This window comes from Odocoileus virginianus, chromosome 31 (assembly GCF_023699985.2).
Source record: "Odocoileus virginianus isolate 20LAN1187 ecotype Illinois chromosome 31, Ovbor_1.2, whole genome shotgun sequence".
Taxonomy (NCBI): Eukaryota; Metazoa; Chordata; class Mammalia; order Artiodactyla; family Cervidae; genus Odocoileus; species Odocoileus virginianus.
The window spans coordinates 10,238,425-10,253,796 of NC_069704.1; the positions used below are offsets into that span (position 1 = coordinate 10,238,425).

The window sequence follows — 15,372 nt, forward strand, 5'->3', positions numbered from 1 at the left end:
GTGAGTGGGCGAGTGTTGGAGCAGGCTAATGGGTACATGGAAGTACACTTCCACTTTACTTTTAGATATATTTGAACTTTTATATAATAAAAAAAATTAAGCAATGGAAACATAATACCTGTCATCCAAAATGTTTACAGAGCAACTAGTAACAGCCATTAAACAAAAGCATCTGGAAATTAGATCACAGATACTAGGTAGGCCAACAAGTTTGTTCAGGTTTTTCCATACCATATTACAGAAAACCCAAATTTACGGAAAACGCGAATGAACTTTTTTGGTTGACCCAGTACATTCTGCGGTTTGGCTCTTGAAATCTGCTCTGAATTTTTTCCAAAGTGCCACGGTGGTTAGGATCAACTGAAAAGCCCGACACCCAGGAAACATGAACGCCTCCCCTTAAGGAGAATGTGCGTTCACAGACGTGGGGGCGGAGGAAAATGCAGTCCAAAGACAGCCCCAGTGCAAATGGTCAGCAGCTATCTCAAAGGCTCCTGGGGTCCGGAAGGTTTGTAAGCATCAAATCCTTTTGTAAGAGGTGAAATGGGATTGGGGAGCAGGAGGAACAGCTCAGCCACAGGGAGAGAATTACAGAACAGAGTGGCCTATGGTCTGGTATGCTGAGGGCTGACAGCCCAAAAGACCCAGGGGGATTTGTGTATAATGATGAGTGTTCCGTAACAAAGAAGCTCAAATGAGAGTAAAACTCAAACCAAGTCCAGACTCACAAAGAACAGATCAGTGGTTGTCAGAGGGAAGAAGGGTTATTAGGAGGGTTATGAAATGGCTAAAGGGGATCCAGAGGTACAAAATTCCAGGTATAAAATAAACAAGTCATGAGGGTGTCCTGTGTAGCATGCAGAACACGGTTAGTAACACTGCGCTAACTTTGTTAGGTGACAGAAGGTAACTAAACTTATTTTGGTGATCATTTTACAATGAATGCAAATGTGGAATCATTAGGGTGCACACATGAATCTAATATGTCAAATACACTTCAATTTTGAACATTTATAATAATTAAAAAACATCTGACACCCAACATAGCCCTGTGGCCTGTCTCTGGGTGCCCCTCTATGACAGCATTCCCCTAGAGGCAAGAAAATTAGTCTGAACTTGATCCTGGAGACACAATGTGTGATTAAATGACCAAACTTGGGTCTCCCTGTCCAACATCTCTTTTTCACACATTCGTTCTTTGATGACAGACAGCCTGTGAGCTAAATTTTCTAGGACAATGTTGCTAATACGAGAACCACACACTATGCCTTCATTTTAAACAACATCTGTTGCAGGAAATTTGAAAAATAAAGAAAAATGCAGAGGAAGGGGGGAGCATCAACCATCTCATCTTTCAGGCACGGCCTGGAACATGTTCTGTCTTCACTTCCAGGCTTTTCTCTTGAACGACTCCGATGCTCCCCCATTTCTCTGTTTTTCTCTTCCTGTTTTTCAGATATTGGATATCTGAAATATTAGATATCTGGTCTGGCCTGGTCCTCTCATTTTTATATATTTTTTCTCTCCAATCCTCCATCTGTCTTTCTGTTTCATTTTACAGTCATTTCCTTAACCTGTTCTTCTAACTCTCCTGTTCGTGTGGGTTTTTTTTTTTCTTCTTTTCATTTCTATCTTGATCATCATTCCATGAGCTCTTTGCTTATTCTCAGGAATTTTAAAAATGCCTGTTTTATGGCTGTGATGTCTCTTCTCTTTCTGAAGATATTAATGAATTTTTTTCCCTGGAAAAGTTCTTCTCCCTCAATGATGGTTTATGTTTTTCCTTCTTTGTATTTACTTGTATTCACATTACAACCTTCCCTTAAATATTTGGTGAGCCTTTTCTGCACACTTGCCCAAGAGAGAAACACTAAAAACTGGTTGAAAGTTCTCTGATGTTGAGGGCTTCCTGACAGTTCTCTACAGGGACTCTGCTGGGTCCTTTCATTGAGGACTCCCCACTCCCACTAAATATCAGTATATTCTAGTCTCTTCTCCCAGCCTGTTTAGATTTTTTCTAAAAGGCCCTCCAACTCTTTCAGGAAAAGGTATAAGGCTGAGAGCCAACAGAGGAAGACAACTAAGAATTTCAACATTTAGTAACCCTTTGCTCTTGATTTTAGGATTTCAGGCCACACCCTCAACTGTGCCTGCTGTCTCTTGGAGCAGAGACCCTTTATGGGGACCTCCCCAATGGCTCAATGGGTAAAAAAATCCACCTGCAGTGCAGAAGATACAGAGACCTGGGTTCGATCCCTGGGTTGGGAAGATCCCCTGGAGGAGGAAAATGGCTACACACTCCAGTACTCTTGCCTGGAGAATCCCATGGACAGAGGAGCCTGGCGGGCTACAGTCCGTGGGGTCACAAAGAATCGGACACGACTGAGCGGCCGAGCATGTGCAGCAGCAGAGAAGACATCTCCGGTTGTGCCCGAGTGAGGAAGGGACAGCGGCCCCGGTGCCTGGAAGGAGGACAGAATCGGAAGTTCCAGCTGCTCCTTAAACAGACTCCTGATCAACCCCGCTCCTCAGCTCCATCTTTCCCTCCGTCCCAGGTACCCAGTGCTGTCAATTCTTAACCTTTCTGAAGGAGTCCGCAGGGCCAACTAGGTGGCTTCTCAGTTTTCCCCACAGCCAGCTTAAGCAGCTTTGAGTCACCTGAGTCTCTATCACCTCTCAATTCACTTTTGGTTCCTAACTGTACTGCTGCTGTTTCCCTTCCTGCTGCTCTTTCCACCCCGTCCCCCAACACTCCCCCCGGGACTTAAGCCTTAAAAAAAAAAAATCATTCTGGAGTCATTCTGATTTTCTGAAAAGAGGAAGTTTCAATATGTATCCAATTCAGCCCTAACTGGGAATCTCAGAGTTTTGATTTTTATATTTTCTAATTTTAAAAATATTTGAGGTCATTATATACATTGCTACGTCCACAATTCTTCACATTTTCAAGAAATCAGGCCCTCAGTCTATAGTCTCTTTTGTTTAGGAAGGAGGACTTTTTTCCCCTCAAATCAGTGGTCTAGAAAATCTTAGGTTTGGAAAGGCAGCCTAAAAGCATAGACTAGTCACTTAACTCATTAGCTCCACCTTGTGGTCTCTGGGGGGAGAAGGCGTGTAGGCCAAAGAAATCATCAGACTGGATCTGGACTTCATCATAGTACGTGAAGTTTAAGTCAGACAGAGAAAGATTAATATCATGTGATACCACTCACATGTAGAATCCAATTTTTAAAAAATGATACACATGAACTTACAAAACAGAAATAGACATATATATCAAAAACGAACATGGTTAACAAAAGGGAAATGTGGTGGGGGAGGGATAGATCAGGAGCTTGGGATTAACATGCATACACTACCATATATCAAATAGATAACCAAGAAGGACCTACTGTATACAGGGAATTCTACTCAGTATTCTGTAATAACTTATGGGGAAAGGTCTGAAACAGGATGAATACATGTATAACTGAATCACTCTGTTGTACACCTGAAACAAGCACAGCACTGTAAAATCAACTATACTCCAAAAAAAAGTTTTTTAAGAAAAATGAAAAATAAATCAAGAAATCATATGGCAATGAAATAATCAGAATTTTAAAAATAGGCTGTCTTCTAACCCAAACTTCATAGCTACATCTTACACCTCGAATCACGATCAGCAGTGACTTCCACATTATTAAGTCTGATGGTCACTGCTTATCATGCTCTTTTTAACAGTTGTTTCTCTCGGCTTCACTAAGGTCCTCCTCTACTCCTCCTCCTATTACACTGACCATTCCTTCTCAGGCTCCTTTCTCCTCCTTGTCCATCCCCCTAATTAGGTGCTAGACCGCTAAATACTGGAATATACAGGAAGAGTCCTGGACTGTTTGCCTCAGTCTCATCTCCCCAGATGATCGCCCCAACTCTCATAGATTTAAATGCCATCTATCAACAAATGACCCAAATTTCTACTCCTTCTGAACTCATAAGCAGCTGCCATGACAGCTCTACTTTAATGTCTAATAGGCACTTTTTTTAAACTTAGTATGGCCAAAACAACTTGATTCCCAACTGTTCTCCTCCAAACTTCCCCACCTCACTAAAGAGGACCACTATCAACACAGTTGCTGAAGCCCAAAACCTAGGAGTCATCCTCAATTCCCTCATTTCTCACTTTCCATTAACATAGCAGCAAGTCTAGTTGGTCCTTCACACAAAATATACCCCAAGTTTGCTCATTTCTCCAAGCTCTACCACTTAGTTATCTGCTACTAGGCTCCCTGCAACAGTTTCCTAATGGTCTACAGACCTTTATCTCTCTCTCTCCCTCTCCCTGACCCTTTCTCTCCACAATCCATCCTTCATTATTATAGCATTAGCTGTCTTCTTAAAGTACAAACCATATCCTGTCATTTCCCTGCATGAAACCAAATGGCTTCTCTTTTATCCCTAAGAACAAAATCCAGGCTTACCAGCTGTGACCTTTAAGATACTACCGTATGTCTCGTCATATCTCATCCTTTACTTATTTGACCTCCCCACCTCCCACCTTTACTTATTTGACCTCCCTACCTCCCACCTTTACTTATTTGACCTCCCCACCTCCCACCCACTCCCTTGCTCAACTGGCTCCACTTGCATTGGCCTTTACTCTATCACTCTCTCCTCTGACTCTCATCTCACTAGTCATCACCCAGTACCTCTGAGACAGGCATGCTCTTTGACTTGTAGATAAACCTACTATAAGTTATTAAAAATAACAAGATACGTGTCATACAAATGTTATGTATCTGTAAACGTTCTAAACGCACCACACTGTCAGCTTCAATTAAATATTCACTGACTATCTTCCATGAATAAGACAGTATGAGATATGAAGTATAGGGCCCTTCCCTAACTTTCTTAAATAAAGCTTCTCCAACTCCTGGCCTGGTCATAATGACACTAGTGCTCAAAAAGCACTGCTAGAACTTTGCTAAAGACTCTAATGTGTTCTCTCTCCCAGCCCATCACTATCATAATCATATTTTATATACACGCTGTGTATAGAATGTGAGCCCATATAAGGGCTCACCTGCAGATGTCTGCAGCGTGTTTGAGTCCTGAGCCTGAGGGTAACTTTGGTACCCTTCTCTCTCAAGCATTGCTCACTCCACAGTATTCTTGGAAACACATCTTCAACCACCAATCCCATACAAGCTGTCTTCATTGTCCACTGAACATTATTCATCAGTTCCACATGGCCTCACAGTGCCTTTTTTCTGTGCTTTTTCCCTGCCTCTGAAGGGAACAGAATGTACCGCGCCACAACTACACTTAAAGACAATGTGAGCCTCAGCCTTGAAAACCAGGAACTGATCCAGTTTCTCTCGCCAACAGTAAAGACACAAATATAAGGTGGCTGCTCATTAGACCTGGAACAGAGAAAAGATCTACCCATGAGCCTCTGCTTCTCCATCTATAAAAATGAGCAAGTTAGCCAAGATGAACCTTGCCCACCATCATAGGCGTTCCCCACAGCTACACTCTCCAACCAGTCTAAGTGCAGGCTGGGGCAGTTTCTAATGTGGACATTAAAGCATTTGATCCTGTACCTGAATCTTAGCACTTCTGTCCTAAAATTTTACAATGATATGCTTTGGGTTGGTTTTCAGTCCAGTCCTTTTGCTGGGTAATCAACCTGTCCTTTTAATCTAAAGACTTATGCCCTTTGGTTTAGGGAAACTTTCTTGTATTGCTTCTTTCATAATTTCGTTTTCTCAGTTTTCTCTGTTCTTGCCATCAAGAACTCTTATCAATCAGATGCTGAACCTTTAAGATTAATCCTCTACATCTTTTATCATTCTTTCACATTTTCAGTATTTTTGCATTTTTGTTCTACTTTCCAACTACATTTTGAATTTGTTTTACAATACTTGCCAAGATTTCCTCAGCCTCATTTTCCAACTGTGCTCTTCAATTTTATTTTAGCAATCATACTTTAACTTCAAAGAGCTCTAATTATTATTCAATTGTTCTTTTCCCACAACATATTGTTCTTTATCAAATGTTGTATCTCAAACTCTCAGAGAGCTCTAGCTAGCTCCCCCTCTAAGATTCTAGTAAGAATCTCTTCCAAACTCTTTTTTTTTTTTTTAATTCGCATACTTGTATTCATCATGTGTTCTTTTTACATGTTCAAGAAAGAGGTCAGTCCACATGTCTGATCCTGCCCATCTAGGAAGAAGGAAGCCTAAGTGAAGTGAAGTGAAGTGAAGGTCGCTCAGTCATGTCTGACTCTTTGCGACTCTGTGGACTATACAGTCCATGGAATTCTCCAGGCCAGAATACTGGAGCAGGTAGCTGTTCCCTTCTCCAGGGGATCTTTCCAACCCAGGGATCGAACCCAGGTCTATCACATTCCAGGCAGATTCTGTACCAGCTGAGCCGCCAGGGAAGCCTGACACCACATGCAAACAGGCAACAGCCAATCCGTTTTTGGTTACTGACAATAAAGAAAGTACCGAGGCGCACAAGGAGGGAGCCAGCTTACCTTCATGGAGTCAGAGTATAAAATGTACTCCCTGAGCACAGGTAGAAAGTCTTCTGTCGTGTCGTCGGTCAGCTCCTCCAAGGCGGCAGAGCAGCTGCCGATGCAGGCTGACACCCCCTCCAGGGGCTCCGCCAGCTCCCCCTCTAGCGCGCTCCACGTGGAGTACACGGGCCCGTATTCCCGCAGCTCCACAAGGTACTCTGAAGGGGGCAGAGAAACCAGCTGACATCTGGCTGGGCAGCAACCACTGGTACTCCTGACTCAATAACCACTGCAGCAGAGAGCTCTCTGAGCATGCTTGCCTTTAAACACTGCACTGATTGCAACGGAATATTTTTTACAATCTCTGTAAGCTGATGTTACAGCTAACATCATAACATCAACCAACTCCACTCCATAATGGGAATGTCATGCCTCTGGATAATGGGAGGCACCATGCCTTCGGGGGGAAAGTGCTGGGAGAGACATCCACTAAATATCTTCCAAAGAACCTACTCACCTACCCCTACAGTGAAGCAATATTTTGACAGGCCATGAAAGCAGAGTTTCATATAGGTTTAGGGGGATGTTTTCAAAAGAAAAAAAAAAAAAAGAAAATCAGTTATGGTGGAAAAACAACGGAATTTTAGGAATACTTGATATAAGGAAATGTGGTCTTACGTAGGCAGACTCGCTTTCTCACTCAGGGGTCACCCCAACACCTTGGGCCCATCAGAATTTACCCCATATGATCTTTAGGTGTGGGTGGTACCTAAAGCCATCTCTAAAACCTGCAGGCCTACATGAGACCAGCAGCAGGTACAGGAGAATTAAAACAGAGAACAGGGCAATATGTTGTTTTATTTCTCTTCACAAAGAAAATCTGGCCATCAATTGTCACCAGGATTCTTGTCATTACGATAAAACATTGCTGCCGTTTTTTAGTAACCAATGCACTGCAGCTACCAGGAAATCCTTTCCTACGTTTCACATCACATGCCAGCATGATCACTAATACTGTTCAGGTGTGTTTGGCCTACACGTGCGTAAGACAAAAGGCCCCCACATTCTGGGAAACAGAAAAGCAAGTGGCCAAGAGAGGGGTGGGGATGAAGCAGTGGCAGCAACCAGGAAGGTTAAAGAAAGGCCTTGTAACTCCTCCGGTCAGGAAGAGTGGGCTTGAAATGAAGCCAAGGAGTGGCAGGTGAGTCAATTTCAAGTCTGAAACCTCCTTAGGATCAGAACTTTGGCAAACACGGGCTGTCCCTTTGAATTGCCTTTCTGCCAGAAAAGATACTTAAGTTTAATTTTTAAATGATCGTACCTATGGATGAGAGAGAGGATGGCATCCAACCAGCTCATCCTCTGGCAGTGGAAGAAGGAAAGTTGAGAGAGAGATAAAACTAGAAAAGCCTAACAGCTCAGAGTGGCTTTTTGCTGCGGTGAAATCAAACACAGGATGAAATGCAGGGCCAGGGATGGAGTATAAAATTACCCTCTGGTTTTAACTACCTCCCCTGCTCCTTGTGTATATGTGTGCGTGTTGGTTTTATGAGCATAGTGTGGCCTGGTTCTGCCACTCCAGCATTTCAGCAGTTTGATTCTGCCTGGCACACACGAGTGCCATTTCTGCAAACGTGGTCCACGGGCCTGATCCAGACCTTGACAGAGAGCTCACCTATTTCTTCCTTGATGATCCGCTGGGCTATTCGATCGATGGTTCCCAGCTTGAGTGCAAACGTGTCTAAGTACTCGCCGATGGCTGCGAATTCGAGAGGCCGACTTCTCAGCTTGTAGCCGCCAGCGACATGCTTGACCGACTCGCCCACCCGAGTCAGCAGTGCCATCCCTTGCTTCTTGTGGGCGTTCAGGTCCTAAGGATAACACACGGAAAGACAGAACTCAAAGGGCTCACCCACTCACATGGCCAGGATTCAGTAAACCCATTCCTTTAGGAAATGGAGGACTCAGAAAATAAGGGACTGGGGACCCCCTGGTGGTCAAGTGGTTAAAAGTCCACCTTGTGATGCAGGAGAGGTGGGGGGTTCAGTTTCGTTGGGGAACTAAGCTCCTGAATACTGCAGTACAACTAAGATGCGACACAGCCAAATAAAGAAATAGTTTGTTTTAATTATTAAAAAAGAAAAAGAAAAGTAGCTGAGTTAGGTAAAGGACTAACCACACACACACAGACACACACACGTCTCCTCACCTTTGTCACTGTGGCCACCACGCTCACACCCCTGCACCTGTATGCCAGGTCTCTCTCTCCAGAGCTGGACTCCTACCTTTCCAATAAGGAACACTGACCCTGCACACTTTCCTTTAATCACAACTGTTTAAATACAACTTTTTTAAAGAGTCCCTTTCTCCTGTACAAAATATGCTAAATTGTCTTTAGGAGCAAAATTCAAGAGCTGAGATTCATTCATTTATATCCAACTGAAGCCACGTAAGGGAAGTAGAGGGTGGGAGGCAGGACGCAGTGACAGGAAAGGCCGTGCGACAAAACCCAGTTAGTGCTCTGTGATGTTAGAAATCAGGACAGTGTTTATTCTAGGGAGGACGAGGGTGGGAGTGATTGGGAGTTGGGGCTTCCAGGGTGCTGGAGATTTTCTATCTTGATACAGGTAGCGATCACAAAGGTATGTTCATTTTCTGATCATTTATTGAGCTATGATTGGCATACTTTTCTGGACGTGAGTTCTCCTTCAATAACAAAACTGAAGACATTTAAAACATCAGTTCATCTTGCTTGGCCCACAAATAAAAAACACGCATACCAAAAAAAAAGAAAAACCTTCCTATTTATTTTTCACACAAATTCCTAGTGACCAAGCTTTCTCCTGCTTTGTCCCTTTATTCAATAAAAAGGATGAAACTTGAGGGCTTGCCTGGATGAAGAACCTGTAATCTGGCTGAAACGGTGTGTTGTACTTCCGGAGAACAGGGGAGACTTTACTCTGGGTTTACTCTGGAAGAACTGTGCCGGAGGAGCAGTTCACCAGGAAATGTTCATTTTTTAAAAAGAACACAAGTTTGAACTGTGGAGGGAGGGCTTCCAGGGAAAAGAGAAGATGAATAAGAATGTCATCCAGGAGGCTGAGTGCCAACTGAGGCTTGGGAAAACCAACCAACCAACCAACCATGACACTGGCGGACTTTGGCATGTGGTCCTCGCTGTCTGGAGAATGGCATTCCCTCTAAGGTCTTTATGTCAGGTGATGTTGTTTGTAAATATTTCTCAATTTGGGATTTTGAAAGAGAAAACTGGAAAGTACCTGGACCTCAATATCCTTGCCAATGTGGGACGAATTACCTGCGGCCTGAACATGAGACTAGGAGGCATGAGAATAAACGGATGGCGGGTGGAGGAGAGCTGGCACGAGAGCCTGAACACGAGCTCTCACTTCTGCAGAGAGCTGAGCACCTCAGGTCTTGGACCAGTTCTGCCAAGAGGGGAGTCCAGAGAATAGTCAGGGGATGGCCACCTTGAGTCTGCTGCACCCCGTAGGTTTCAGGCTGTCATATTTTCGTTGTCATTTGTTTCTAGGAATTTTTTTTTATTTCCCTTTTTATTTCTTTAGTAACCTTTTCGTTATTTAAAAATGTATTGTTTAATCTCCATGTGTTTGTGTTTTTTACAGCTTTTTTTCCTGTAATTGATAATCTAGTCTCATAGTACTGTGGCCAGAAAAGATGCCTGATAGGATTTCGATGATGCCTGATAATGATTTCAATTTTCTTAAATTTACTGAGGGGGGGATAGTCAACTTGAGTCTGACTATGTAGAATCCAGCACCTGTGTTCATCCTAACTGTTTCCCTGGCAAGTGCTTGGAAAATGCCCACCTACTAGGAACTTGGCTGCAGGTAAGTAATGCTATATTCATTGGAAGGACTGATGCTGAAGCTGAAACTCCAATACTTCGGCCACCTGATGCGAAGAGCTGACTCATTTGAAAAGACCCTGATGCTGGGAAAGATTGAGGGCAGGAGGAGAAGGGGACCACAGAGGATGAGATGGTTGGATGGCATCACCGACTCGATGGACATGGGTTTGGGTGGACTCCAGGAATTGCTGATGGACAGGGAGGCCTGGCGTGCTGCGGTTCATGGGGTTGCAAAGAGTCGGACATGACTGAGCAACTGAACTGAAGTAATGCTAAACTCCTCTTCATCAGGTGATCCGATACCCAGGAAAACTGTGGCCTCAGGAGCCACAAAGACCCAGTTTACATCCCAGTGATGCCAGCTGAATTCATATGCACGCCCTGACTTCAGCCTCCTCACCCGTGAAAGGAGACTCTGAGCCAACCTTCATGACGTTCCCGTGAAAAACGTCCTTACCAAACACTCAATGAACATTCTTGCCCTTTCATGCCCATTGTTGATCACAATGGCCTCGCCCAGTAATATTGCTGGTAAGTGTTCAGGAAAACATCTCTGCTTTTGGCAAGTGAAAATAGTCTAACTTCCTCAGCTGCTGCAGGGGGATAGTTCTACTGAATTCTAACACGGAAACCATGCCAGGGCTGATGAGCACCAAGAAAAAACACGAAAGACACAAACCCAGAGCAATTCTATGTCATCCACTAACTACAGGTGTGCCCTGGAGAGATCAGCACAGCTTTTAAGGGAGAATAGAAAGAATGCTAATTTGGGGGAGGACTATGAAAGAGTCTGCCTTACCTTGGCAGTAAGGAAAACATTAAAGTGTTCATTGAAGGAGAGTACGGGATGATCTGTAATTCTTTTCAGGAATTTATCCAAAGCTTTTCTTCTGGTCTCCACAAACTCTTCTGAAAATCGATCTACAACACCTTTCACCACAAACTTCTCAGGAAGTGGCTACAATGACATGAAGAAAAATATTCAGAGTAATTGATAGGAAGGTGCAAAGAAAAACTAGGCTAACAAATAAGTCCTGGGACCCATCCGTCAAGAATAGTCTTTCTTAAATCAATTAGATCTTTATGTAGTCATCAGAATAAACAAGACTGAAAAAATGCCGATGGAGTAAAATTACAACTACACTGTCAATTTCATAATAATAATAAAAAATGAAACAGTAGAGCATGGTCTCTGGAATACCAAAAATAGTCAGGTAACATCTATCAGTAAATCCAGTTGTTATCTTTACGTCGCTTGATGCACAGGTGACAAAGTGGGAAAGTTAGGGCAAGATAAGAAAGACAGGAAAGGAGCCAGACACAAGCCATATTATTTAAATATCTTAAGATTCTACTTCCAGTTAAAGGAATAAAAGAATTTGGTAAATGAAAAAATAAGCATATTAGGGAAACCCCTGTGTCTATAAAATACCCTCTTTTCCAAAGCCTTTTTTTTTGTTTAGTTTTATGTTTAAAAGTTCTTAATAATATAGCTTACTTTACTCCTTACTCGAGTTTCTTCATTGTCTTTACTTTGAGCCAATGTTGTGGGCAATTTAATACTACCTGACCGCCAAGGGATCTTTGAGCTTTAATCTATTTCCGTAGCAGCTTCATTAAAAGGTCTTCCTCATCACTGCCACCACAGGGAAAGAGTATCCACTAATGCACAATTTGGAAGTGTTTTGATTATGAAATAGTAAAAGAACATTTACATTTTAAAAAGTTTAAGTGACCCAGTAGACATCTGTCCAAAGAAAACATACAAATAGCCAAAATGCACATAAAAAGATGCTTGACATTATTAGTTATTAGGGAAATACAAACCAAAGTCACAGTGAGATCACATTTCACACCCATTAGGATGACCATAATAGAGACGGAGAAAGACAGTAAAGGAAAAGAAACAAGTGTTGATGAGGAGACCGAAAAACTGGAACAAGCATTTAAGTCTGCAACCTCCTTAAATTCTGTAATATGTATATAAAGAAATATTTTTAAGTTATAAACCCTTAAGCGCATGAGTGCGTGCACACACATACAAAAATGTTGAAATAAGATACATGAACAAGAACTTAGCCCCCAAAAGTAGAATCCTAAGCACTTAAGAGTGGGGAAAGCCAGGAAGCAACCCAGATTTTATAACACAAGACATTTGAAATATTTAGGAACTGGCAATCCCAGCACTCCTGGAAAAGAAGCACTTGGGTATGAGAGAATTCAACAGCCTCAACCTGAAGAGCTTTGGAAAGACCAGATGTTTTTGATCTCAGGAGTCAAGACTCTACTGGGTACCAGCTTTGCCCCTGTGCCCCGGCTTGCTACAGAGAACATCCCCATGCCCAGAGCTAACTGTTTCATCTGCGCCCATCAGTCCACTGCCTTGCACCTGTCGTCATCAGTTAATTACTCCTTCTCTGCTGTTTGTCTTCAAATCCGACCTAGCTCTATTCCGAGTCTACAAAAACATGGTTGGTTCTCTTGCTACTGACCATGAAAAAAAAAAATCTCTCTCTTAACCTTATATCTTCTCCACTCTCCTTCCTGTCTCATTCAACCTTTTTGAAAAGAATCATTTACCTTTACTTTCACTCTTTCCCCTTGACTTCTCCACCCCTAAAGAGTTGGTGATGGACAGGGAGGCCTGGCGTGCTGCGATTCATGGGGTCACAAAGAGTCGTACACGACTGAGCGACTGAACTGAACTGAACTGAACCTAACCTTTCTTTACCCCAAAATGAAGCCATATGTGATACTGCCTTCAAGGCTGCATTTCTCTGCCCCATCCCTGCCTAATGCAGAAACCACTCTTCTCAAGATTATCAAAACTTTCTAATTATCAAATCCAGGGATATTTTTATCTCATGAGTCCTGCTGAGCATACTCCCATCTGCTTATGCTGAAGAATAATTAGGGAAAAGGTCTAATGAGCAAATAAGTAGTCAGGTGTGCCTCATTTCACGTAACAGACAACTTTCTGAAAATAGTTATCCATTCTTTAGATTTAGTACCTTGAACGTGGTTTAATGAACCAAAGAAGCTAGCTAGTTAAAGGAAACTGGGAGTGAATCCTGCTGCAAACAGAATTTCCCGCTGTAATAAGCAATCTTATCGTCAAATGTCTGTGGCTTCATAAACACGTTTCTTCCCATTTCAAGCTTCCTTAAAAGAATACACCTACTCTCTTCCTCACCCTTATAATTACCTCCTGGGTTGTTTATGCATAGGAATCTGCAGTGAAAGTCACTCAGTTGTGTCCTACTCTCTGTGACCCCATGAACTATATAGGCCATGGAATCTCTAGGCCAGAATACTGGAGTGGGTAGCCTATCCCTTCTCCAGCAGATCTTCTGGACCCAGGAATTGAACCCAGGTCTCCTGCATTACAGGCGGATTCTTTACCAACTGAGCTATCAGGGAAGCCCATACATGAATCTGGACTGCTGGTCAAGTCGAGGGTGACTATACCCCGTAAATAAAATAATACAAGTGAAGAGCTCAACACTGCTCCCAGCACATGGTAGATGTCAAATGATTGCCAACTATCTGTATTAAGTTGTAAATTCTGAGGACAGAAAGCAAAAAAGGAAGTGGACTAAACAGCAGAACTTCCATATATGTTTTAAGCCAAAGTATTTTTTTAAAAAATATCACCTGGGATAACATTTCAAATCCACTAGGATGGCCATAAAAGGCAGGAAAGAGAGGAAAATCACAAGTGTTGGTACATATACAGAGAAATGGAAATTCTCACACATTGCTGGCAGGAATGTAAAATGGCATAGCCACTGGCACAACAGTTTTCTCAGAAACTTAGAATTACCATATGATCGAGCAATTCTATTCCGTGGTATATAGCCAAAATCACCAAAAGCAAGTTTTCACACAAAAACTTGTATAGCAAATGTTCAGGCAGCATTATTCATAATATTTGGGTTGGGGAAAAAGAAGGGATTGGAAGTGATCACTTAATGGGTATGGGACTTCTTTCTGGGGTGATGAAAATATTTTGAAATTAGATAGTGATGGTGATTGCAAAACACTGTGAATATAATAAAAGCCACTGAATTATATACACTTTGGTGAATTTTATGTTATGTGAGTTTTATCTTAATTTTAAAAAAAAATTGAAGGATGGAACCAGATGTCAGAGAGGAGAGGAGATGTAATGCCACTGGCTCTGAAGATGGAGGAATGGGCCTGAGTCAGGCAATGCAGGCAGCCTCCAGAAGATGGAAAAGGGAAGAACAAACTCCCCCTAGAAACTTCAGACGAGATACAGCCCATATATATTAATATACCAACTATTCTGCTAAGCCGCCTGCAGTGCAGGAGACCGGGTTCAATTCCTGGGTCCAGAAGATCCGCTGGAGAAGGAATAGGCTACCCACTCCAGTGTTCTTGATATTAGTCCATGGAGACTGATTTTGCACTCTTGACTTCCAGAACTATTAGATTAAAAAAATGTTGTTTAAGTCACTTTTTTGGGGAAAAAAAAAATCACTTCATGTGGAGATGAGGGCGTGGGTAGGGACAGAGATGAAACAAGACTGGTCATGAGTTGATACGTGCTAAAACTAGGTGATGAGTACATGAGGGGTCACTGCACTGAATCGACTTTGACATTTTCCATAGTGAAAAAAAAACTGTATATGCATATACATGTTGGAGCTTTCAAAAATCCTATTTGCAAAATGCTACAATAATCTATTAAATATATCAAGGTTTAATCTTAAAACGTTTAATCTATTAAATATATCAAGGTTTAATCTTAAAACGTTTACATTTAGAGCACTAAAGACTCTGGTAAAGCACTTTCATATATACCATACTTCATGTTAGTTTATAAGAAAGCATTTTATAATCTATGAAACAAAAGTATGGTAGATTGTTGCAGAAAAGCTACTGTTTCAGGGTAGGAAATCTGGACAAAGATTTCAACTGCTCAGTCTTTATGTGTCCAAAGTACTCTTGTCATTTTTTT

The 15,372-nt window shown here is 42.2% G+C and overlaps 1 protein-coding gene across 2 annotated transcripts in view; it reads right to left on the bottom strand.

Annotated features, from left to right (window-relative positions):
- SNX30 (sorting nexin family member 30) overlaps positions 1-15,372 on the bottom strand; it is a 103,424-nt gene that overhangs the window by 22,911 nt on the left and 65,141 nt on the right. The window contains exons 4-6 of one of the 2 annotated variants that reach the window (XM_070459273.1): positions 11,188-11,346; positions 8,175-8,370; positions 6,518-6,717 (exon numbers count right to left, since the gene is read on the bottom strand). In XM_070459273.1, the coding sequence (XP_070315374.1) occupies positions 6,518-6,717; positions 8,175-8,370; positions 11,188-11,346 (555 nt within the window). The remainder of the gene's footprint in view (positions 1-6,517; positions 6,718-8,174; positions 8,371-11,187; positions 11,347-15,372) is intronic. The other variant, XM_070459274.1, reaches the window with a different exon arrangement.